General features: G+C 48.1%; 1 protein-coding gene across 4 annotated transcripts in view; it reads right to left on the reverse strand.

The window, feature by feature from the left end:
* DPP6 (dipeptidyl peptidase like 6) overlaps positions 1-26946 on the reverse strand; it is an 841237-nt gene that overhangs the window by 285589 nt on the left and 528702 nt on the right. For all 4 annotated transcript variants that reach the window (XM_082692922.1, XM_082692925.1, XM_082692923.1 and 1 more), the window contains exon 3: positions 12101-12199. In XM_082692922.1, the coding sequence (XP_082549048.1) occupies positions 12101-12199 (99 nt within the window). The remainder of the gene's footprint in view (positions 1-12100; positions 12200-26946) is intronic.

Below are 26946 nucleotides of genomic sequence, written 5' to 3' on the forward strand. Positions count from 1 at the left end.
GTGCACACGCGCAGGTGGATGGGAATGAGGTAAGGCGAAGGGCTTCTTGTGTTTCTAAACTCTGCCCACGGTGCTGCTGGCTCAGAAAAGGGAGGAGGCAGAGAGTCTGGGCCAGCGTGACGCCGTAGTGCCAGGAAGGCCATGGCGGAGTAAAGGAGAAGGCAGGGCGGCCTGGGACCGAAGGTGGAGTGGAGACCTCTTTTTAGCTGTCGCCATGCGGGTCTTTTCCCCGGGGAACAGAGGACATCTTCGAGGGCTGCGGGCGGGATCTGGACCATGGAGGAGTGAGGCTTCCAACAGCTTCAGCAGAACAACGGGGACGTGCTAACCGGGCCATCCTTTCTGACGCCCTTCAGCAGGCAAATGAGCGTGCGGATTTTATTTGCGATCCCTTTAACTTGACCTATTTGGAGGTTGTAACCCACAATTAAGTTTTAAAAACCCAACAGTTTGCCTTAAGGATGAACAATCAACCTTTTGAAACGTATTTAAATGTGAGAAGTCACCAAGCAGGGAGCTGGCACAGAAAACCTGCCAGGAGTCTGATGTCATTGTCACATTCACACCTCCGGCTTCAGCCAGAGAGATGCGCGCTCAGCCCAGACCGCAGACACCCTCCCTGTCCTCCGCGGCCCTCCCGCATGTCCACACACAGACGGCCCAGGGCCATGCAGACAGAGGTGGGTCTCACGTCCGAGACAACTGAATGAGAGCAGAGAGAGAGCATGAGTTCTGAGCATTCTTCATCTCTGCCTCCCGCACGGCGCTGCCAGGCTGAGAACCGCACGGCAGATGGGCATTTGCCCATGAGAACACCCGACCTAGAGCTTACGACCCCCAGGTAGCTAGCGTGCGTCTAGTGGGAGTCTACCAGCAAAGTGTTAGATCGGACACAAGCCCCACATCTCATCCCAGTCCTTTTCATCAAGGTGCCCGCAGCATTCGTGTTCTCAGGCTCACCTGCTCGTGTCCCCGGGATTGCCTTCTGCACCTCACAGCTGAGACGGGGCTGCGACGCTAACAGTAAAACCAAGTGACACGTGGGAGAAGCAGCCGAGCTCACGCTCCCGGTGGCTGCCCCACGAAGCCCCAGGAGGCTGCGGCGTCTGCCAACAGACCCGTCCTCGGGGCCCTGGCATTTCTGCCGAGACCCCGGGGATGGCAGGCCTGTGGGACACCAGTAGCAAGGGGCAGGGGCTGCGTGTTCCACAAGGAGCCAGGCGGGTCCTCAGAGCATGCGAGAGGAGATGAAACGGCCCAGGGGACACCGCCTTGGCCTTCACGGACACTTCCAGACTTCCAGGGCCCAAAAGGATTCAACCTCACAAGTGACTCCCACAGGGCCCTTGCATTTAGTACACGTAAACTTTCTCTGAACTTTGTATAAGTTCTTAAAATCCCCAGAAGGTAATTTTGAAGAAGGCCAGACAGAACTCTTCAAGAAGCTGATTCTGCCACTCGTTAGGCAAATAACGTAACCTCTCTGATACCATCCTTCTCTGGTAAAACTGGTGTTCATAGGAAGGACTCCGCTTTTTAAACTGTCTGAGGTTGGCTCTATTTCCCCCTTCCTTTTGGTGGGGACGGCAGCCCCATCTAAGCACGTGGCCGGGGAGACGTTAAAAACCTAACTCTATTGTTGGTTCCTTGCTTGGCAAAGGGTAGAGGTCCCCCAGATGGGTCTTTACTTTGGAAACAGCTCTTCGGCCTCTTCGGTTGTTTTTGTGAGAGTCGAACTAGCCCGCGGGAGGGAGCATGGAAGCGAGGACGGCGGGCACAGGGAGGCCCGTCTGCAGGACAACCTGCAGGCACGGTTCTCGCCTGTCTTCTCTAGAGGGAGGAGCCTGGGTGGGGCCCAAGTCCACAGAGAGGACGGGCTGTGTAGGGTCCACAGCAGAGAGAAAGCCTGCGCCCAGCCACAAGCAGGAGAGGTGAGCTTGGCCCCTATATGAGGGACTTGGATCCGAAAGCCCAGAACATGCTTGGGGTCAAAAATCCCAGATTCCGACATGAATTTTCCCACGAACTTCTCCTAGTTCACTCCCTAAGACCTGAGATGAGATTCGAACGAAGACGAACTCATATCAACCATTGTAAGGCACCAGACAGTAGAAAGCTCTGCCCCAGTACCCAGAGCAGCCTCCTCCTGAAAGACGCTGAGCTCGCAAAGAGCACAGGACGCCGGTTACTCGGCGTGCCCAAACCCCGAAACCTCTCAGGCATGAGCAGGAGACGCACGTCAAGTTTGAAGGCAATGCTGACTGGCTTCCAATCCCTCTGCCCCAACTCCAGGCCAGTCAGCACCCGGGGGCCGTGGACACAAACTCAGAGATCCTGTGACCAAAGTAAGAGCAGCAAAGCAAGGCCATGTGGGCTTGGGAAGCCTTCCTTGGCAAGAAACAAAGGGAAGCTGATCAGACATTCTCTGAGGCTCCTGCCTCACTCTGACAGCTTCAGAAGCAGCTAGTGTGCTGCTCATGTCTAGGTCCTTCTTCTTCTGGGGCGCACGGCGCTTCTCTCCCTCACCCTTCACAAGAGCCGCTGACCGCATTGAGCAGCTGTGCGTCTGTGCATCTGGGAGAGCAGCGCAGTGGACGTGTCTGCGCAGGGAACAGAGAGCGTGCAGGTGAGAGGCAACCGTGACCTGGGGACAGGGCGGGCCACCCCGAGAGGATGGGGGTCAGCCCAGGAAGGGACCAGAAGCACAAGGCAAAACACAGAAGAGGCCCCTGGGCTTTCCACAGCAGGGGCTCGTGCTTAGGCTTCATTGACCCCACGTGACTGAAGATTTGCGGATCGCTGGGCCACGCGGACACGACGCCATCCGTGTCCTCCGTGGGTGGCTCTGAGCGATGAGCTGAAGCGCTCGGTGTGGAGAACTCGGAGACGTGCTGGTGCACATGGCACACAGGCAGTAAACGGCGAGTATGAACACGATGTCTGGACGGGCAAGCTTGGTATCGGGGGCTCCTGTCAGCATCTGGTAGGTTCTCCTCAATGACAGCAGGAGAACAGAGTCAGACATCGTTATCATTATAAATGTATGTGTAATTCCTAAAAATGCCAGGATTTATGACGAATAAACCTGGCGAGTCTTCAGTCAACCGGAAAGCAGCTACTCCAAGAGCTTTTCCCCAAATAGCCGGTTTGCTCAACCACCGAGTCATTCGTTCTGCTGAGTGACATCTCTGCAGACTTTATCACAAGCCAGACACTCTGGTCCACGAGAGGAACGGCACAGTTGCTGCGTGCCCTGAAGGCCCTAAGAAGCTTCCGTCAAGGGCAAGACAAGAGAAGAAAACAAACATCGGAGCGCAGAGTTAGGTGCTCCGGATGCGCGGGACGGACGGGCCATCGGGGATTAGACTCGGTTATGCAAGAGAGCAAGCGATTCATTTTGGATTAATTAAGAAGGTGATCCATGTTTGAGAAGATGTCAATGATAATTAATTAGCCTCTGGTAGGCTGACATGGTTAAGGACTTTGTGGGATAATTTAATTGAAACAATAAATGGTAACGTTGGGGCTGTGTGAGGGCCGTGCACTCAAGGATGCAGAGTCTCTAATTAATGGAACTTCTGGATTTGCTTTAAAAAGAATGTTCTAGAAAGAGTCTGCAGAGGACTTGCACCCATGGGCTCAACAGAGGCAGTAACTGAGACGGAGGTAGCTTTCCAGGCTACCTGAATGTGAACTCAAGTAAAACCAAACAAGACTCTGGGCTCCGGTCTGTGGCTGCCCGCCTTGGCAGCGCTGTCGCCCTGTACTTGATCCAAACTGGAAAGAACACCTCTCCAGCACTGCCCGAGTCTCAAGGCATACCCTGCTTGTCTGCACCCCGAGTAGGCAAAGAGGGGCGAAGGGCAGAGGGCATCCTCAGGATAAGTCCTTAAAAGCCTAGGAGCCCTGAAACCACCATTGGGCATCCAGAAAAAATGCCCATCACACTCACTGCAGAGGAAAAACAACAGGTGACTCTTGCCTGAGATCCCTTTCTCAGGAAAACAAAATATAGCACACATGTGTATAATACATACTTATTTCTTAGATCCCAAAATGGGGGTGGGGAGCCTGTCCTCTCATAATGCAAACATACAAATTGAGATGGATTTCACTCCGGGCAAGGGTCGGCACCACGTTCCACAAAGGCAAGGGCGTCCTTAAATTTCCCGGGAGACGCGTGTACTTGCCCAAGCTGAGGGCCCTCTCTCTGCTGGAGCAGCGGCGGCCCAGCCGAGCCCGCAGGGATGTGACTCCCAGCCATGAACTGAGGGGCAGGGACTGCAGAGCCCAGCGACACGGAGGGGCCTGAAGAGCCTGCTGCAATCTTTTCTTCTGTGGCCACTGCCACTAAATGCTACCGTCTTTCCACAGAAAACTCCAACAGGAAACACCCAAGGGACCTTAAGCAGGTAATGGTTTCAGCTCCGACACTAGACATGTGGAAGACGCATTAAGAAGGGGACGGAGCCAACCAGACAGGTGGCGGGTCCGACAGCCTCAGCCGGAGCCCATGGGGGCCACGGCACAGACGGGCTTTATTGCCTTTAAATGATCTGAGACGTAACTGCCCTCGTAATACCAGACCACGGGGCTTCTCTTCTCCTGAGGAAAAGTGGAATCTTGAAAACCACTACAAAAGAGAGTGAAGGAATTGGCTGAATTTCCTCTCATCTATTTCTTGCGGACTTGAATACAGTGAAAGATGTTCTTCGGTAGTATTTTAAGCAACGACTTCAAATGATGCCACTGCTATCTCGACCTCACCGAGACGCTGAAGAACGTCTCTGGTCTCTGAGACTTGTGCTTCCTGGGCATTTCCCGGAAGTTGCTCCGGGCCAGGTGGGGCGGCCTACATCGTGGCCTCTCGGGGCCTTTCTCCCTCTCCGCGATTCGATGACTTCCTGGTTTTGATTGGGAAAAAAAGTGGCTTTCACAAAGCAGCAGAAATACCCAAACCATTTTATACTTGAATTTCTCTTCTATCCAACCCCATGAGCTTTCCAAAAAAAAAAAAAAAAAAAAAAAATCCATCTGTGTTTTCCAAATAACAAAGGAGAAGAGGAAAAAGCAAATATGGAAATCAAGTTGCTTTGAGCCCCGTGCTCTCCCTCAAATTTTACCTTCTAAAACATATACTTTTCTGGGATCAACCAGCCAGCTGATATTTTCCTACATTCAAAGGAAGCAATTTTCTTCAATTTTATAGTCTCTCTACCACGGCATCGGAGACGCGGAGGGCTCTCTGCTCGCAGCGGCTCAGTGGATGGAAATGAGCGTCAACAAACAGAGACTCCGGGGCCAGCCACGGTCTTCTGCCACATTCCGACTGAAGCTGAACGGCCCCAGGGAGGAGGACAGAGTGGGCTGAGGAGCCCCTCCTGCAGCTGCTGGCAGACACAGGAGCCCGTTCGCCCCGGGCGTGCTTGTGTCCCAAAGATAGCGGCCGGGAACAGCGGGCTCCCTGAGGGGCGCAGGTGGCCTTGGCTTTGCTCAAAGCATGAGCTCACCGGACCATCTGCGAGCTTCAGTCCAGACTGCCTTCCTAAGAGGCAAGCCTGCAAAAGCAAATCTGTGTATGGCCAGTCTGTGCGGCCTCGGACAACTTGTGTGGAGGGACTCCACGGATCTGGAGACTGTTTCTGGTGTTTACGTGTGCAGGGAGAGGACAGCAGAAGCTGCTTCTAGCCAACAGTACACCCTCTTTCTCTGGCACGAGTCCGAGACAGGGTGAGTAAGAGGGTATCTGCTGGCAGAGGGAGTCACGTGGCCACTCGGCAATTTCCCACTGGCACATTCTCTCCTGACGTCACACGACAGGTAGGTGCTTCTCCTAAGTCACTTCCCTGGGCCTTCCCTGACGTCGCACCTCTGGGCTCTCCTCCGACCTCCTCTGGGCTTTGGTTCCCCTCCCCACCCACTGGGAGATTTCAGCAGCTCCTCAGTGGTGCACACTTTCCACATTTCTCCAAGCGGCTCTGACCGCTCACCCAGCTTCCTGCTGGGTCCTCAATATGTAAAGAGCATTTCCACTTAGTTTTCTCCAGTCGGCTTCTACTCTGAACTCATCATCTAACTATAGAAACCAAGGCCCCGTCAGTGCAGTGGCCATTCCAGTTCATCAGGCTTCAAGCCTCCATGTCCCACCTGGCTGCCCTTCCCCCATCCCTCCATTTCTACTCAGCTGCACGTCCTATCATCCATCAGTCATGACGGCTTTTTATACGGGCCACTCCTCTCCTACTCACACGCTAACCTTCTAGCGTCTGAAGATGGGCCAAATTAAGGTACATTTATGTAATGAGATCCTATTCAGATATTAAGATGATAATGGAAATACATATTTAATACCTGGAAAGATGTTTACGATCTATGTTATACCCGTTCCCCCCTGAATGCACTTAGTATTATCCTACATATTACGTTACCTGAAAAGACAAGTATAAAAATTTAAGAGTGGCTATTTCTGGTCGGTCGAGTTAGAGGTGAGTTTCAGTATCTTCTGAAGTTGTGTTCAACTCCATTTTGTTTTCTGATTTACTACAGTGAATACGTAATACATGTATCATACTAAGATTCCTCTCTGGCTAACTTTCGCTCCTGGGTGCCAGGCAGCCTCATGCCGCCAGGCCTTTGCAGCTGCTGTTCCACGCTGCCTGTAATGCTTTCCCTGCAGGGAGCTCATCTGTATGATTCTCACACCCAGGGCTCTGTTTAAAAGCCTTTCACTGGACCACGCTGTGTAAAAGGGCATGTTCCTAAGTCTCCTTATCTTTAAAACTAGGTTGTTCAAGCCTCAAATAAGAAAGTGTAGAAGAAGGTGACTAGATGGCTTCAGACTAGGCACCCCACCAGGTCATAAACACACAGTGTTTATGTGCAGTTCACAGTGAGAAGGAAAAACAGGTCCTGAATAAATAATTATACTTAATACGTGTAAAGAAGGTCACACCCAGGATTCAAGGGAGCCTAACACAGAAGGCTGAGCCAGTACGGAAAAACCTGCTTGTGGAGCGAGAATGAGGCCTGATCCTAAAGAAAAGGACCACTTGCAGGGTGGGGGTGGGAGTGGGAGAGATGGGACACAGAGAGGAGGGGGCGTGTGGGGCAGAAGGAGCCTCCTACGCACGAACCACCTCAGGGGAGAAAGAACGTGGACCCTGAATCCATCAAAAGGAGCTCAAGTCAGCTCAGAGTAAGGGAAAGCTGGAGAGATTCAAAGGTGTCTCCTGGCACCAGAGCCTTTATCAGAGGAGCCACTGGAAAATCCTGCTCCCAGTCCTGCCTGTCTCTGGTGCAGATGCTTCTGAGTGGACAGCTGCCACATCTGCCTGTGGCCTGGCATCATGAACCCGGAAGTCTGGCCGAGTGTGGATGGGTGGGCAGGCGCTGAGCATGCTGGGAGGGGCTGTAGGCATCTGCGATGGAGCAGCTACAAGGGACAAGAGACTGAGCAGAGCAAAGGATGCCTCCAAGCTTTCTAGCCTGTTCTTCCAGAAGAATGGATGTCCATGAACAGGACTGGGAGAAGCAGTGGCGAGGGCAGGTGTTATTCTTTTGGCTTTTGGTTTGTGTGTGTTGGGGGGGCTGTTGATCAAGAGCTCAGATTTGGAGCTTTTAAGCTCAAAGTTGTGAGGTCTGTGAGACAGCTAAGAATTCTGGGGAAATGCAGTGTGGAAACCCAAATTTAGGAGTCGTCTGTAGATGGAGGATACTTAACATCATGAAGCTCGATGAAACCCTGAGGGAGGAAGCGCAGATATTCAGTGGGAGGGACCAGAGGCTGAGCCCTGGGACCCACCACCCTGAAAGGTCAAGGAGAAGAGCAAGAAGCAGTGGGAGAACCTGAGGAACCCCCCCGCCCCGGCCTGATGTCAAGAGAGAGCCCAGGGGGTATAAGGACCTATCGGTCAGGGGGAAGTTTCACCCAGGTGAAGGGAGTGACCAGCTGATGGGTAAATTAAGACGAGGTCGGAGAAGTGACCATGCGAGGCAGCTACCTGGAGGTCAGCGATGACCACATGGTGTGTCAGTGAAACTGGGTGAGGGCCTGACCCCCTCACATCACGGAATCCCAGCACAGCACCTCAAGGGATCCATGAGGCTGGGAAGTGCAGTGTGGTTACCGGAAAAGATGGAAGGATTCCTTCCACCGACCACGTGGGGAGACGCGGCACCGGGGCCAGTTGGAGGGAGTGTGGACCTCCTCCTCTGTAGGGGTGCTCAGTGTGTCCATTGTCCTGAGGTACAGACCTCATCTGTCTGGGAGGGCAGAGTAGGAAGGCTGTTACTCCAATCATTTTCAGAAAAGATTAGATTAGAGTAGATTAGAACAAGTCTCTAGATTAGAATGAATGGGTGAGGAGAAATTTAGCCCAATAGATTACTCCTGATACAGTGTATCATGTTCTAGACTATTAACTCCAATATTAAAGTGAAGATACACTTGGTATCTTTAGTGGTTAATGTGCACTAAAAATAATATTTATATTAGTAATATTATATAATAATAATAATAATAATAATAATACCAAATCATGTCTCTTTCTCCATGGGGAATTACTCCACTTTCTTTATCACTTAGGTATTCCATTAGCTTGACATCATGGGGATAAGAGAAGCTAAAATAGAGAATTTAAGGGATGACAGTAATTCTGAAATACTCACAATCTATAGTTTTGAGTAAAACACACTACATAGCTAGTGAGGTTGTGAAAGAAACTGGCTGGATACCAGAATCCTGGGTTCTATCCAATGTAGCACAGCTTATAAAGACCAAAGGGACGTAGGTTCAAGTCCAAATTTTGCTACTTACTAACTGTGATATTGGTCAAGTTATTTGAACAGCATAAGTCCCAGTTTCCTCATCTGTAAAATGGGAATAATGGTGGTGGTGAGAATTAAATTATTTAATAGGTACAAAGAATTTATCCTAGAGATATAGGACACCCCCAGCAGGTTACAATGATGGTGGTGATGTGATGATGATGATGGTGATGCTGGTGATGGCGATGATGATGGTGGTGGTAGTGATCATGATGGTGATGATGATGGTAATGGTGATGATGGTGGTGGTGATAATGGTGTTGACAGTGATGACGGGGATTGATGGTGATGCTGATAACAATGGTGATGGTAGTGATCATGGTGATGATGATGGTGGTGGTAAATGATGATGATGGTCGTGATGATAGTAGTACTGATGATGTGATATGATGTGACGATGATGTGATGTGATGTTGATGGTGGTGGTAATGATGGTGATGATGATGGTGATTATGGTGATGATGATGGTGATGCTGATGGTGGTGGCAATGATCATGATGGTGATCATGATGTTGATGATGATGATGAAGCAGTGAGTAGGAACAGAGGAGTAAGGAAGAAGAGGAGGAGAAAGGAGACTGTTATGGTGATAGAAGGCATGGTAGATGGTCATGATGGAGGTGACTCCCAAGGCTACCAGTAAGAGACAGCTCCCTGGGTCCAGCTCTGTAACCTTTGCCGGCTGCACTGTGGGGCACACAGTAAGCACTGACTGAACAAAGCAACGCTCTGATAACTTCTAAAGCACAGCCAGCTTCCCATCATTCGATAATCCTGTGATTGTGGGAAACTTTCCCTGGATCTCCACATTTAGACTTGTGGCATTAAAGAAATGAATGAACTCTTTATGGTATTTGTGGACAATCACTTACGAGCGCTCAAGTAACCAGTGCAAAGCCACTTCACCCATTTTAAGCTATTACATTTGAGGGAGAGAAAGGGATTGATCAGGAAGCAGAATGCAGGAGAGAGTGAGAGGACAGCTCCGAGGAGCGCTGGGAGAAAAACAACCACGTCCCTCCCCCTTCTCCTCCCCCTTGGGGTGGAGCCTAGTCTTTGGAGAAACTCGACTACCAGGTTACTTTGTAGCAAACACTGGATGTCTACATTTGCAAAGGGAGAGTCCTTCTTAGAAAGCTCCTGGGCACCGACCCCGAAGGTCCTTACTTCGTTTAGAATTGCAGGTTGTCCTCCTGAGTAGAATGAACCTGCCGAACAGGCAGAGGCGGCATTTTCTGCCGGGCCGGAGGCCATTTCTCAATTGCTCGTATTAACTCCCAGCTTTGTGGATAAAGAAATTTGGGCCTGTTTCCCCGTCCAGAGAGCCAGCCCACCTCTGGGCCAGCTCCGATCCTCTGCGGCATGAAGTCGATCATGAGACACAAGCTCCTTACGACCAACACAGTTCCAGCAGCAACTCACCAGTGCTTCGTGACTCCAGATCTCTGCTTATTTTACATTTTATTTTTTGCTTATGGAATGCTGACGTAGACCCAGTCTGCCACTATGGACATTCTAACAGACATAGGAATGTTACTTTAGCACTTCCTGGAGTCTTTTCAGGGCTTCCTGGGACTTGCTCTGACCCCCATAGTTAGGGTTCAGTGTTCCTTGTCTCCAATGTGCTCTATCCCTAGATTCTGCCGCTCGACCAGGTTTCCTCCCTTCCCCTTCCCTTCTCTCCTCTCTTCTTCTCTCTGCTTTCTTTTCTTCACGAAGGTGGAGACAGACTAACATTCTAGCCTTACATTCCCCAGGGGTCTATTCTCTGCTTTCTCTAATTAGTACACCCAGCACTTCTTAAAGACTGGGCTTTATACAGCGTCTTCAAAATGTCTGGTCACTCATGGTTAGCTCTGTTTCTAGAATACGACTTTGCAATCTTTAAGAAGAGGCTAACCACCTTTCATTCCCAAGACTGAACCCAGAGTATGCTCCTGGTACTTTCCTCCTGCCTATGCAACGGGTTAACAAAAACAGAGCAGGTGTTAAGTCTCCCTCAACACGAAAGGTAACATCACTTCATCCATCAAACAAAAGACCTTGGCTCTCTCCGTGTCCTGGATTTCTGTGCACCACCCACCCCTCAACTGCTGTCCCCAGCACACGGATCCTTTTTCTCCCTAATTCCTTTGAATACAGTACATTCCCTCGGGGATCCATCTTCTCTCATTTTTAAGTGAGTGAATCTAAGAACCAGAAATGAATACTGAGACCGCAGTGGAGCACAAAAGAGAAGCCACTACCTTAGCAGGAGACGAATGGCAAAACGTCATCGCTAGTTGGTTTTTGAGAGTTTGTGAAGCATGGGCTGCATTTCAGAAGCAAGAAAATATAAAAACACAGTCACCCAACAAGACAGTCTTGGGAAGACACTACATGGGAAGTCAGGAGACAGGCTTCCAACTACATGTGCACCACCAGCAAGCTGTGTGGCCTCAAAAAAAATCACGGAACCTCTCTGGGCCTCATTTATTATGAAAGTCAGGATTTGAACTAGACCTCCAGCATTCCACAATAAAGGTTCTCTGACCTGGGGATTCCTCTTCAAGGGCATCCCACATTCCTGGAGAGAACAGGAGAGGTGCCCTCGCCGAACTACCTAACGGAGAGGCACCAAAGCCTGCAGAGGAGGGCATGCATTCAATCACAGCTTTTCTCCCATGACCACACTCGGGAATTAGTTCAACCACAAGTGGATGAAATGGATTATGTCCTAGACCAAAAAAAATGCATCATGAACATACTGCCTTTAGCCTTCGACCTTGCTTTGTTTTGTTTTAAAAATCCCCCCAAACCAGAAAAGTAGATTATATCCAGACTAAAGTGCAAGAGGAAAATAAATTTATCCTCAAATGTGCACCAGGCTCGAGTTTCATTCATTTGCTGGCTTTTGAGAAGAAGCCTTGGAGGTCCTTTCGGCCCCTCTCTGCAGCGGGGAGTGAAAGCCAGGGCCGTGCGAAAGGGAAGAAAGAACAGGGAGGCGGAGGGAAGCTAGGCTGTGTCTCTGCCTGGTCCTGTTGCTTAGCAACGGCTCACATCTCTGTCTGAGAAATAATGATTTGGGGAGGGTGACACTGAGAGCCCATTTCTCACGAAGGAACAGCCCCATTTTACCAGATCCACATATTCTTAGAATGATAATAAGGTGATTATCGCAGCAAGAGCTCTGGGCATCCACTTCCACAGCCGAAGAGAGGACATGAGAGGCAACAGGCCAAACCCAAACTGCGGCAGAGTGGCTTCCCGTGCGCAGGCAGGCCTCCGGACTTACCACTTATCCACTTAGCCTCGGGGTCGTGAATTTTGAAATCATCGCTGAAGAGATCTTCCACTGTGACCTTCTTCTTTTGAGACAGACTGTTATCTTCCGCTAGAAAAGAACACAGTCAATAGTTAAATCCTTTCTTTTGGGGTAAAAGAGAGGACCATAAAACACTGGGGTCGCCATTCAGAAATGGTACCCATGGTGAAGTACACACTTCCTCTACATAACATAAGGCTGAACAAAAGCCATGATTTTTGCTTTTGATTAAAATATCAAAAACGGTGGTAAAGGGGTCATGGCGCAGTAACATGGTATCCGCGTTCTCCCCCTGTACTTGAACACAGACGTGAGTGTATTTCTTTGGAACAGAGGTAAACATTTCAAGACGGATTTATGAACAACAAGGTGGACATGGGCAAGAGAGCAAACACAGTGGATGTCCAGAACGGATCCCCGTGGTGTGACGTAATCAATCACTCACGGCGCATTTAGTCAAGGCCAACTCTCCGCAGCACGTCGGAGGCTGTGGATGAAATGGTGAGTGACGGTCCTGTAGGTACCGATTCTCCATATGCCTCACTTGTCCCTGGCTGTCTCTAGGCTGGGAATCAGTTCCTGTTCAAATAGAATCGCACCTCAAGTGTCGGTGTGCCAACGACCAGATTCCCACTCACATCATCCCCTTTAGCCCCTGGGAGTAAGCACCTGGGTGGGGTGAGCCTCGAAGGTACCAATCTCACAACCATCCGATGAGGAGATGTTTAGTTAATGGCTCCGGGGGTGCGCCTGTAGAACCCTGACCATGTTTGTTCTATTTCCCAAGGTGGAAGTTTCTGGGGTTTTAGCTAACAGAGTAAACACGCAAGGGTGGTAGGTCAGACGGCTCTCACTTTTACTATACACCGATACCATTATTCGCTATTTCTGACACACGTCGTCTTTCTAGAACAGAAGACGGGGCTGTCGGGCACCTCTCTGGAGGACTCGGGGCCCTTGTTTCAGCCGCTGTGTGTTGGGCTGCTGGGCGGGGCTCTCCTCGGTGCTAATCGACGTGTGTCGGTCTGTGTGCAGCCTACGTGACGGGGTTTCAGATCCGTGTTGTTTTTACATTTTGATGTTTGGTTGTTATGCCTGTTGCTCCTTTCAGTGTCTGCCTGCGGAGCTTCCAGTTCTTGGGCTGTCAGAGACCTTGCCCTCCACAGGACGCTTTGTCTCTTTTAATGTTCTGTTTCAAAATCTATGGCAGCTGGGGAAGACAAGGAGCATGTTTGCTGGACGGCACGATAACATAAATAAGCACTCTGGGAGCTCCTTGTAGGATTCCCGTGCGCAGATTTGATTACATCTCCCGACGGTTTCTTTCTTTTGGCTCCTCTGGATGTAATCGACTATTGACGTTGTCAGAAGGGTCACGTGTTACCGTGTGCACTGACTGATTTCTTGAATATCAAAAAGGATTAACGTGTGGAAAAGTCTTTTGAAAATTACAGAGTGATACCTTTCAAAGTGACCTTCTCGTTAGACCTGACTGTGGGGGGGCTCTCCCAGGTGCTACACAAAACCTGTCCAGCCAAACCAACTCCCCCCGAGGGACCTTTCCACCTGCAGCTTTCCATCCCCAGGAAAAGGCACATGGAGTTCAGACATGTTGCGTGTCAGTGTGGAAAACACACAGTAAATGAACATTTGAAAGATAACTAGACATCGATGTAATGCAGTTATACTGTGATCGAGTAATTAAGAAATCTATCTGCAACTAGTTGAAAAATTAAGTCCCAGAGAGCGAATGCACAATATAACGATCACAGACAACAATGCTGTATTATAGATGTCAAATTCGCTAAGAGATTAGATCTTAATTATTCCCACTAAAAAAAGAAATGAGAATTACGTGACCCGATAAAGGCCTTAGCTAACCCCCCAAAAGCACTGATCCTGATATATATAAATATATGAAATCAGCATGTTGCACACTTCAAAATTACATAATGGCATGTGTCAAATATATTTCAATAAAAAATAAGGTAAATAAAATAAAACAAGAACAGAGTATAAACATTTCTGAGCACTCCGCAGCATAAGATCAGAAAATAAATAGTTCTATTAAAACATAAATTTTATCTGAGTAAACCTCACTATTCAAGGAAGATTCTAGCTCACTTCTTGAGGTATCCATGCATATAATGAGAAAAGAGTGTAAGCCTGCCATTTAAACAAACTTTGGGTAAAAGATGAAAAAGGTAATTTATTCACTTTCTGAAAATCTCTTTACAAACAACTGTTCTGGTAATGTAAAAATGTCTTTAAAAATAAAACTATTACATTGTTTTTTAAAACTATTTTAGAAAAACACACGACTTTCAAATACGGACAGTTTGTGGTGGAGGCATTATGCTATAAGCTGGAAAGAGCGGTCTTCAAGCCAGGACACTTGCTGTCAATAATCAGCCGTCTCCTCAAGATGCTCACGTTGGCCTCTCCGGGCCTCGGTGACTTGTTCCCATATTAAACTGCTATCCAATGAAATCACTGATTTGTACTTCGATGCGTTTCACAAATCCTTTGAGGTGGTGACAAGCAGGCGTCACGGCTGTGCTCCGGGAACCCTGCTGGGCCCTGAGAATCCAGCTGAAGACCCTTGAGCTCAGGGAGCGGGGAAACCCAATGGAAAGCATGATTGTGTTCAACAGCGTCCGTCCGGACCGAGGGCGGCAGGGCGGGCGGTGACTGGGAAGAAAGAAGTGGGGGAATCATGGAAAGAACTCCCCGAGGAAAGGTCCTGCTAGCCCAGGTACACGAGATACAAGAAGAACATTCCAGCTAGAAGGAACACAGGAGCAGGAAGGCGTCCGCAGACACAGCATTCTCAGGAAATTGTGAGTGTTGGTTTTGGGGTGGGAGAAAGTGTGGCTTGGAAAGGTCCAGAGATGAGGGGAGAGCCTCTCATTACATTGGATGTTCTGGAATTTCATTAAGAAACATCCACTTGTGGGTGTCTGGCTGGCTTAGGACAGTGTCCGACTCTCGACCTCAGCTCAGGTCTTAAACTCTGGGTCGTGAGCTCAAGCTCGGAGTTGGGCTCCATGCTGGGTGTGGAGCCTGCTTTAAAAAAAAGAAAACAAAGACAATGCCCACGTATGGCTTTTCTTTAAAAATCATGCTTACCAGCCAGTAACACTGTCAGCCCCCATCTCAGGAACATTTGCAGCAACGATCTCCTTCAGTACCGCTTGTCCTGCACTCGGCTCCCCGCTTCCAGGGAGCAAGCGGACCTGCTGGGTCCAAGCTCCACAGGGATGGCTTTTCCTCTCATGGTTTCCGCCTTTTTGTATCTTTGGGGGCATTTGCATGATTTCTTCAGTTTGATTTTCCACTTTATCAATTTTTTAGCATTATCTAGATAGCTCTTTCATCCTGCTACTGAATTTAAAATTTTCAAGTAATTATATTTTAATTTCTAAAACTCCTAATTAATTCCTTTTCAGGATAATCTACTCCTATAGCTGTAAGCTCCGTTATCACATTGATAATTTTTTAAAACCTAAAATGTCATTTTCTGCTTTCCCTACTGATTTATATTTCTTTGGAGTTAAGTGCTTATGTGTACCTAGCTGGTGTTCTCGTTTTTAGGGGACAGTTCCTGCAAGTTCTTGTGACTCTTAGCTGTAAGCGTCTTCCCTGCACGTGTCCTGGGTCATGAGAGACTCCTGTTGGTGTGGCCGGGAGCAACGTCCTGGGCACTTGGAAGCGGGGTCTCATGCTGCCCTTTGCCTGACGTGGTGATGGGATTCAAGATCCTCTGAACATGAACCCAATTTTAAAGCAGGGGGCACCTGTCCAGTCCCTAGTCCCTCATGAACACCAAGATCCTAGACTTTCCTGTTAGGTCTGACTCGTCTGGGCTCCTGGAGGCCGGCAGGAGTCTGGCTCTACTTGTTGCTGTAAGTAAGCTTCAACCGGACCCTTCTTTCATGGCCACCATTCTGTCCCACATAGATAGAAGACTCTGGCTTGGGTTTGAGCGCAGCTATGCTTTTCCTCTTTATTCTCTCTCACTTCTACGTGCTTGAAATCAGAAAGGAAAGATTTCTGGGCTCCGTGGGCCGTCTTAAACCAGAAGTCACCCTGAACCGAAGTCGACCAGAACCGGAAGGGAACCCACCCGTGGAGAGACAGGAAGTGCCCAGAGGCTTGCCCAGCTTGGCTGCCATCCTGCAGGTAATCGGCAGACGACCGGGACGTCGCGTCCCCTTCAGCCCGACACCGGGATAAGCGCAGAGCGCTCGTCACCGCGGCACCCTGGTCTGCTCACGGGCGTGCAGAGGCACGTCCGGGTCCCGAGCAGGCGGCTCCCCCCAGTAGGTCGGGATGCGGTGCAGACTGCTCACGCCCCTGCCCGGATGCTTGTTCCACAGTCACGTTATTAAAGAGCGCAGTGACTGGGAACGGTCTGGAATGTTCTCTGGTGATTTTTACAGTGAGAAATAAATCGCACCACCCGAGGATGGATTAACGTGAAGCCTAACCTCCTGAGGATTTCCGTCCGGCAGGTGGAGGTGAGCCCCCGACAAACCCCATTCAGTAACGACGAAACCTACCCAGACCACTTCTGCCTGTGCTGGCCACTGGCACAAGCGACAACTCCAGAAATGCCAGGCCATCTTGGAGGACGCGGACAGTTTTACCGTCCGATCCTATCAGAACGAGGAGAAAGGCAAGCCTGAGCTACTGCGGGGGTGCGGGGCTTCCCTCAGACAGGTGGGATGTCCGTCAAGGTGGCATTAGCCCCATTTGCAGGGAAATCGGCCGTTGGCACTGTCCACAGAATCAGCTTGTGTGCAACCTCTCCCCAAAGTGGGATGCTAATTTAACTCCAGAATACTGAAGATATCCCGTCCGTAATGCTCACAAGGGTCGCAATAGAACACTGTGCTCTCCAGGTTAAAAAAAATACATATATGTAAATTAAAAAAAAAAAAGGTTTCAAAAACATTTTTATGGACACATTTCTGTAATGAGAAAAAGTTATCCTCTGAGATCGACAAGGAACACACACAGCAGGGGCACAGAGCCGGTGTTCACCCGGCCGCGCATGATGGAGCCGGGCTCAAGAAGAAGGATCTTCGAACTCCGAGGGGACGCCACGTGGTGTGCCGGTGGGATCGGGCTTCACAGCGAGGCAGATCCCAGTCCAGGTGCAGAGTAGAAACACTCTGGTGTTTAGAGTAAGTCATGGGGAATATATTTGTATGTTGTTTCACAGATGCGGGCAATACTTGTTCGCTTCCGTGCAAACAAAGGAACGTATGGAAATCAAAGAAACTGTCTGTTTTTTTCAAAAATTGACTGATTGAAGAGAGAGAGAGCATGAGAAGGACGGGCAGAGGAAGAAGGAGACAGAAACTCACGCAGACTCCACGCTGAGCACGGAGCCTGACGTGGCCTTGATCTCACAACCCTGAGATCATGACCTGAACTGAAGTCAAGAGTCGGACGCTCAACAGACTGTGCCATCCAGGAGCACAGAAACGGCCCATTTTGCAAAATCTGAACCATTAATTCATGACTTCCAGTGATACAGCTTTTGCTTAACCTCAGATCACAGGGGCTTGGGCCATTACTAATGAACCTAACACGGAGAGCCATTGAGTCCAGGGAAAAGACTGTGAAAACACAGCGTTTCCCTTCCCTCGGAGCATGTTAGTGGTGCGAGTGCTCGGTGTGGATGCTGGAATCAATACTTCCCAGTTAGAGCTGCTGCTGTTGTTGTGTTTTAAAGACGTACAATCAGCGCTTTCTGTTGTAGATGAGACTCGTATGTCCTCTGTAGATTCTTATTTGTCATAATGAAAGAATAGTCAGTCCTGCTTCACGGCCAACAACTCAGGAACAATGGAATTTACGCTGGGTAACGTGCTTACAGGTCATGAAATGGAGCACCCCCAGAGTCTTACCACAAGTCGTTCTGGTGACGTCGATGATGGTATGTGGGACTTCTGAGCTGATGAAATTTTGGATGCTGAGTTAATGCTGCAATAGCTTAGGACTTGTGGGGACCAGGACGGAGACAATGTACAGTGTATGTGGGATGCATGTGAACCTTTAAGGACTGAGGGTCAGACTGTGTAGGCAGAATAGTGCCCCCCAACGGTGACCTTGAGGACAGGTGTTGTGGACTGAACTGCACACTTCTCCCGTTCATATGAGGAAGCCTCAATCCTCAATGCAACTATACTTGTAGACAGAGCCCTAAAGGAGGTAATTAAAGTTAGATGGGACCCTAAAGGTGGGGCTCTATCCCAACAGAACCTGTGTCCTTGTAAGGTAAGAGGAAGAGATACTCTCTCTCCGTGCATGCAGAAAAAAAGCAATGCGAGATACAGCGAGAAAAAGCCGTCTGCAATCCAGAAAAAGAGGTCTCGCTGGAAACCAATCCTGCTGGCATTTGATCTTGGGCTTAAAGACTCGAGAACGATGAGAAAATACATTTCTGTTGTTTAACCACTCAGTGTGGGTATTTTATCATGCCTGCCCGAGCCCACTAACACAACTGGTGTTTTCCAAATTTCAAATTCTTACTCTTTGTTGCTAGTCCATGAAACACGGTATTTGCATATTGATCTGGTGTCCTGCAACCTTTCTGAACTTACCCCTGTGTTTGATGAGCACATTCTACGTCGGCATTCGTTTTGTTCTCAGTAAGGACAGTGTTATGTGTTCGTCTCAAGTAGAAATAATCCATTAAGACTGCTAAGAAAACAGGTTTGAGTCAAGGTCCAAGTAGCAATAAACTAGATCGTAGCTACTAATGGATTTGAAGAAATCCAAGTCTGCCTGGCCCAAGTGCCTCAAGACAAATGCGAATGTTTTAAATGAGTTTTCCATTTTTCAATCAACTTGTGATTATTTGGTGGGAAATTTTATTCAAGTGAGAAGAGAGGCTGCAAATATTATCCAAAGCTGTGAGGAAGGACGGGAGGTGTTGGGCCGTCTGGGGGGAGGGGTGCTCCCCAGATTAGCCAAGAAGGGTCCAGACACAGCACATAAGGTCGGAAATACAGACACAAAGACATTTTCACTTAAAGTTATGAAAGAAATCTATAAAGGACTTCAAAATAACATCAAAGGTTTCATAACAGAGTGAAGAAAGGAAGTGGGAGGAAGTCTCTGACGGGAATAGTCTGTGACTACTGACAGGTAAGCACGCTGCCAGAGTCCGGGAAGAAACAGCAGAACTAACATCTGCACCAGGGACAGACAATGGATGATACCCAGAGACGGGTTGTAGAACTGGTAGCCTAAAAAAAAAGGACTATTATTATTTGGATTTGGGGGGTTTATTTAATAGCTTTCTCACTATTTTTCTTTCTGTTTATACCTACTCCCTGGGAGATCATTAGTAAAGTCATGTTCTGATCGTAGCCCAAGCTCACACCGGAATCTGCGTGTCTTCAGGAGGCCCAACACCACGGTCCGCTAATCTGACCTTCCCAGCTGACGCCACGGTTTGTTACGTGGACAAAGGTGTGCGGTGCCCCCGACAGAGAAAGCGGGGCTGCTGGGGTGGCTTGTTAGGCCCCACGTGCCCACATCCTAGGAGCAAGGAGCACAGGCCCATTTTAAGGGAGATTCTATTTCAGGAATCGTCATCACCCGTGACACAAAATGTACATTTTTTTTTTTACTTGAATTTTATTGGCCCTGTTGATTGATCTGCATTTGATTTGGCTCTTTGTGTTTGTTTTCTATGAATTTAAGTGGCATTTATATCTGTCTCACGCATGTAAGTAAAATCATCAAAACAAATGGTCAAGGCAGGGGATGGGGCTTATTCTTTCCTCTTCAGATTCTAAAAACACCCCATTAGATACCTTAATGGGAATACCCGGCAGTGCCTTCTCCGGTGGCAGAGATGACAAAGGACCAAATGGTGCAGCCACGAGTCCTCCTACAGAGAGGTGGGGAGGCCGGGATGGCCTCTCCTGTGGGCAGGTGGGGGGGGTGGAGAGTGCAGCACACCTCTCTCTCTCTCTCTCTCTCTCTCTCGCTCTCTCTCTCACTCTTACCGCCCACAGCGCCTGCCTGTAAGTTACGGCCACTGCAGGACCGGCAAAGGCATTGATTTCCCTTTGTCTTACTTTCCCGTGGCAGCCGCCACAATTCATCAGCAATGTGCTGCCTGCACACAGCCGAGGGAGGGCTGCAGGGGAGCAACTCTTCGCCTCTGCGGCAGCCCTGGGTGCGCCTTGCCTCGGGGCCACGTCACTACCACCCCTGCCTCCCTGGTCACGCTGCCTTCTCCCCTCCGTCTGTGTCAGGTCCCTCTCTGCCGCGCTCTTATAAAGATACACGCGGCTGCCCTTAGGACTCATGGATAAAGCAGGAGCCCCTGCCCCATCTCAGAGGCTTCCTTCCATCTCTGCAACGACCCGTTTGCCACATAAGGTGACCTTCCCTGGTGACACTCCCAGGCCATGTTCCCAGGTTCCAGGGACTAGAACATGGACCTCTGGGGACTCATCCTCCCCCCAGCAGATCCCTCAAGACCTTTTCTCCATCTCCCACTAACGCACCACCTTAGAAGGCATCCTCTGAAAACATGACAATCATACATTTACTGAATTTTTTAAAAAGATGAAAAAGAATCTGGGTAAGGATAAAGGAAGGGAGAAAAAGATCAATAAATCCGAGGCTCGGTAAACTCTCTCTTAACCCAGCTTCTGCTCATTTTCAGACCTCACACAAAAGGAACAGGGGAATAGGCGACAGACCCTGAGCAAATGGCTACATGTGCTGTTTTTGCCGCGGTGATAAAGGTCGTTCCGGCAGGGTTCAAGGTAAGAGTCCTGCCTTGTAGAGAGTGTGGGCCGTTGCAGCATGAAACCGAACACTCCTTGGTGCTCTGACCTGGTTCATTGTGGGCGACTTCTCTCCACTTCTCTGATCTTATCAGACCATCTGTCTCTGTGTTCCTGACCCAGACCTGGTAACTCGACTTAAGACTCCCTAATGGCTGCCTTTGGTTCCTGACTGGCCAGAGTCTTCCCTAAAATATCAGCGACTATACTGGCCAGCTCCTTGTAATAGATGGTCCTGAAGGCTGCCCAGACTCACTTGAACTTGACCAAGAGGCCTTCATCCCAACCAGGCAACCGACTGAAGAAAACCAGAGTGCCAGGAGAAGATTTATCCTTTTCCTGGTTTATATGTAACCATGCCTTAAAAACAGGATGCAAAATGTAGCAATGCTTTGAAAAGTGCCCTTTATGGATAAATATGTAGGCACATTTGCTTAGGTTAGATTCCCAAAGCCGGCACCAATGATCATCTACCCCCATCCTTCAGATAAATGGATCTTTAGTGTAAGAATTCAATATGTAAGCAAGATGCACCTTGCAATCCTAGAACTAATGATGGAAAGTCAAAGTAGAGACTGTTAAGATTCTCCTAGGGACCCACTTCTCAGGACTTTGAAAGTTTGCAACTAACTATAAGGTTAGCAGCAGTGTAAATTCATTCTCTCTTTTATGAGAATCTGTCAGAACTCCCTCCTTGCACATATGTTTCAGTTTAAGGAATGGTGCAAACTCATTGTTCAAGTTCAAGCGATGAAGACTGCCTTCATAAAATATTTCATAAAAAGGGGGTCTTGCCTCCCTGAGAGCCACTGTACACTTCCAAGTCTGCAGAGGCTGACACTTACAAATACTGACTTTCTCAACTCCCCCTTCCAGCTCTTATATTATTATATAATATATATAGTAGGCCGTATAATATAGTTGTGGCAAGTAAGCTCTCTCCTGGCTGTCTCCGAAAAAGACAGAACTACACAGGCAAGTTCTGTGATTTTTCCCTTTTCTCCTGTGAGGGCAGGAAATGTGATGTGTGGAGCCAGGGCAGCCACTTTGCCAGCATGCAGACGAGAACAGCAGAGATCTTTGAGCCACTGAACCATCCTGGGCCTGGCCATGGCCTGGCTTCTCCTTTTCTTTTTGTTCTTCCTTCTCTTCCTCTCTTTCTTTCTTTTTTCCTTAAAGGCAGGGGGAGGGGCAGAGAGAAGGAAAGAGTCTTTTTTTTTTTTTTTTTGAGATTTTTAAAAATTTATTCGAGAGAGATGTAGACAGTGGGGGAGGGGAAAAGGAGAGAGAGAGAGAGAGAATCCTCAAGCAGACTCCCCACTGAGTGCGAAGCCAGCGTGGGCTCTCACAACCCTGAGATCATGACCTGAGCTGAAATCGAGAGTGGCCCACGTAACAGACCGAGCTACCCAGACACCCCTGGACTTCTCTTATGAAACAATGTAACACTTATGGTTTGAATGATTTTAGTTAGGTATTTAGTTAGGTATTCTGTTGAAGACTGAAGTATTGCATTATTGTAACATCTGGGTTTTGGATAAATGCTCAAGCTGGTCCCTAACCTGGTCCATGGACAGGCTAACCAGGTGTGTGAGCCTCCTGAAGTGAATCCAGCTGGTTATGAGGACATGTGTGCCCTTTTCCAATAATCGGATGACTTACAGTTTTGTCAGATTCTAAAAACAGTTACAACTTACAAATTTTTGCAAAGGACAGAAATGTTCATCATCACTAGCCCTCAGGGAGATTCAAATTAAAACCACATTGAGATACCAGCTTACACCAGTTAGAATGGCCAAAATTAATAAGACAGGAAACAACATGTGTTGGAGAGGATGTGGAGAAAGGGGAACCCTCTTACACTGCTGGTGGGAATGCAAGTTGATACAGCCTCTTTGGAGAACAGTGTGGAGATTCCTCAAGAAATTAAAAATAGAGCTTCCCTATGACCCTGCCATTACACTCCTGGGTATTTACCTCAAAGATACAGATGTCGTGAAAAGAAGGGCCATCTGTACCCCAATGTTTATAGCAGCAATGGCCACGGTCGCCAAACTGTGGAAAGAACCAAGATGCCCTTCAACGGACGAATGGATAAGGAAGATGTGGTCCATATATACTATGGAGTATGATGCCTCCATCAGAAAGGACGAATACCCAACTTTTGTAGCAACATGGACAGGACTGGAAGAGATGATGCTGAGTGAAATAAGTCAAGCAGAGAGAGTCAATTATCATATGGTTTCACTTATTTGTGGAGCATAACAAATAGCATGGAGGACATGGGAGTTAGAGAGGAGAAGGGAGTTGGGGGAAACTGGAAGGGGAGGTGAACCATGAGAGACTCTGAGAAACAACCTGAGGGGTTTGAAGGGGCGGGGGGTGGGAGGTCGGGGAACCAGGTGGTGGGTATTATAGAGGGCACGGACTGCATGGAGCACTGGGTGTGGTGCAAAAATAATGAATACTGCTTTTCTGAAAATAAATTTAAAAAAAACAAAGGACAGGAACCCGTAGACTAGGGCCACCTCGAATCCAGCGACTGGCGTTCCACACTCTCCCAACCTGTCACCACCCCGGCCCTCCAGCCTTGACGCCTGACACCCATTACATCCGTCCGTGGCCTCCCGGGCAGGCAGCTTCTGTCCGGGAGCGCGCCCGGAGTCGGACGTGTGGTGACCTGCCCTCTCGGTCTCCTTCATCTCCCGCGTCTGTCTTTCAACTTCCGCATCTTCCATAAAACCGTCCGCCGTCGCTTCCTGTCCTCCCCGGTGGTGCCCACATTCTGGTCTGTCACCATGAATACTCTCTGCACCAACCCTTTATACACAGCACTTAGTTCTCTCAACATTAACAGATTAACTTCATCAGAAACAACAATGACAAGAGCGGCGGCAGCAGAAACAAGTCTCTGTTTCATGACCGGAGCAGCCGCTGCTCACCCGATCAGCCAGCTGGCAGGTGTGTGAACAAAAGAATCTAGAAACACAACTACAGATGTCCGAGGGAAAGTGAGCAACACCAGAGACCAATCAAGTCCCTGATGTGTCCTGTGAAAGGACACTTGTCATCGTCATAAACAGCAGATCAACTCTGACGAGATCGGACTTGGGGGATGAGTTTAATATAGGAAGAAAACATAGAAAATGCTTGGGAGACGTAGCCAAATCACCTATTTCTACAAGAAACCGTAAAACAGTAAGGTGTATGTTACTTGTTATGATATACACATGTTATTAAATTACTGTTAAGCTACTTTTCAATTGTCACAGATGATGCATAGAGTATATAAAGATTAAAAACTGGGCATCAGCACAACTTGAAATACTAAAATAAATCTCACAGACATATTGAACAAAAGAACCAGTTGTAAAGAATACATACTATATGATTGTATTAATGCTGTAAATGTACACAGTCTAAAAGCATGCAAAACGGCTCTATGATATTAGAAATTAGGGGATCTTTGGGAAGATTAATGATGAGAGAGCAGGAGAGGAGGCTTCTGGGATGCTGCCTGAATTCCATGTTTTGATCTGGGTCCCAGCTACAGGAGTCTATTCACTTTGAAAATTCACTAACAATACGACACATTATCTGTGTATTTTAAATAAATGCTCACAAATCAATTGTTCCAGAATTTTTCAAAGATGAGCTTCAAATAATGATGTATCACTACACACCTATCAGAATGGCCCAAACCCAGAACACTACCAACACCAAATGCTGGCGAAGAGGTGAAGCCACAGGAAGTCCCGTTCATGCTGATGGGGATGCAGAATGGGGCAGCCAGTTTGGAAGACAGCTGGGCAGTCTCGTACAAAACAAAATACACTTGTAGCATGTATTTCAGTAAGCACACTCTTTGGTATTTACCCAAAGAAGCTGAAAATTATGTCTACATAAACACCCTCGTGTGAATGTTTAGAGCAGCTTTGCTCATAATTGCCAACACCTGGAAGCAACCAAAACGTCCCTCAGTGGGTGGACGCATAAACAAACTGTGGTCCACCCAGACCATGGGATACTACTCAGCACTGAAAAGAGATGAGCTGGGAAGCCATGAAAAGGCATAGAAGAACCTTAAAAGCCTATTGCTTAAATGAAAGAAGTCTCCATATTGTATGGTTCCAACTGTATAACATTCTGGAAAAGGCACAACAGCAGGGACAGTAAAAACACCATTGCCAGGGGTTATGGGGGAGGGAGGGGTAAACAGACAGACCAGAGAGGGTTCTTGGAGCAGCAGAGCCCTTCTGTAGAATACTGTGATGGTGGATGGGTGCCATCACACATTTGTCCAAGCCTATGGCAGGCACAACACCAACAGTGTTTTTTATTTTTTAATTTTTTTTATTTTTTATTTTTTTTTTAAGATGTGGTCTGTATATACAATGGAATATTACTCAGCCATCAGAAAGGACGAATACCCAACTTTTGTATCAACATGGACAGGACTGGAGGAGATTCTGCTGAGCGAAATAAGTCAAGCAGAGTCAATTATTATACGGTTTCAGTTACTTGTGGAGCATAAGGAATAACACAGAGGACATGTGGAGATGGAGAGGAGAAGGGAGTTGGGGGAAATTGGAAGGGGAGATGAACCATGAGAGACTGTGGACTCTGAGAAACAAACTAAGGGTTTTGGAGGGGGGGTCGGGGGGTGGGGTGAGCCTGGTGTTGGGTATTAAGGAGGGCACGGATTGGATGGAGCACTGGGTGTTACACGCAAACAATGAATCATGGAGCACTGCATCAAAACTAATGATGTACTGTATGGTGACTAACATAATAAAAAAATAAAAAAGTTTTAAAAGATTTGTTATTTTAGAGAGAGTGAGAGTGAGGGGAGGGAGAGGCGGGGAGAGAGCAAAACTTAAGCAGACTCCATGTTGAGCATGAAGCCTGACACAGGGCCCAAGCCCACGACCCTGAGATCAAGACCTGATCTGAAATAAAGTCAGAAGCTTAAGTGACTAAGCCACACAGACACCCCACCAAGAGGGCACCTTAATGGAAACTATGAACTTCGAGTAATAATGACGGGCCAATGAAGGTTCATCCATTGTAAAAACGTGCCACTCTGGAGGGGACTGACAAGAGGTAGGGGAAGCTGTGCATGCCTGGGGGCAGAGGGTGTCTGGGGGAAACTCTGTACCTGACTCTCAGTTTGGCTGTGAATCCAACTACCTAAAAAAACCTGCCAAAAAAATAGCCTATTAAAAAAAAAAAATAAAAAAAAAAACATGGAAATTTTATTATAGAACTTCCTTTGTTAACTAGCAGTCACACCTCTGAAGTGGAGGGATTCTCTCGAATGTAATTTTAATATGGCTCTTTTCCACACAAACCCATTTCGTCTTATTTTGAGTCTGGTGTACATTCAGAACACTTGATTAAATGTCTGACTCACTTGCACCTACTCTCTCCTGGAGGGAAATCCAATTTATAAGCCGTGCTGGCTAATTTGCTGGATTTCACTCCCTCTCCGTAAAGCCTATCGGGTCCAACTGAAAATTAAAAAAAGATAAGCTGAGAGTTAGCAAAGCACTTATAGACATTGGACCTAAATCAGGGATGAAATTTCAACTCCATAAAAATAATCTCTATGCTCCCCCACCCAAGACTCATGAGTCTCACATTCCGATAACCTCCGCATGGCCTCAGCCCAGAGTCTACTGTCACTGGGACCTTCAAATGTCGAAGGCTTTACAGTTACACACCACCTCACAGTGTTCTGGCACTTTCCATTGGAAACTGTTGTCCGTCTTCTCTAATGTGAAAATCCGTAAGGTCAACCGTCCGGGCTGTTTTAATGCAAATGTGACTTTGCTGGATTTTTCAGCTCCTACGACATTAACTGTGACACTGGAGAATGGCAATAGTGCTTTTCATCAGAATGCAAGAACTGTAGCTGCCCAAAAAGTCACAGACTCTGTGTGACCTAATGTAGGCACATATTAAATATCTGAAAATTAAAAAAGGTAACTCTGA

Source organism: Mustela nivalis (assembly GCF_964662115.1).
Source record: "Mustela nivalis genome assembly, chromosome: 12".
Taxonomy (NCBI): domain Eukaryota; kingdom Metazoa; phylum Chordata; class Mammalia; order Carnivora; family Mustelidae; genus Mustela; species Mustela nivalis.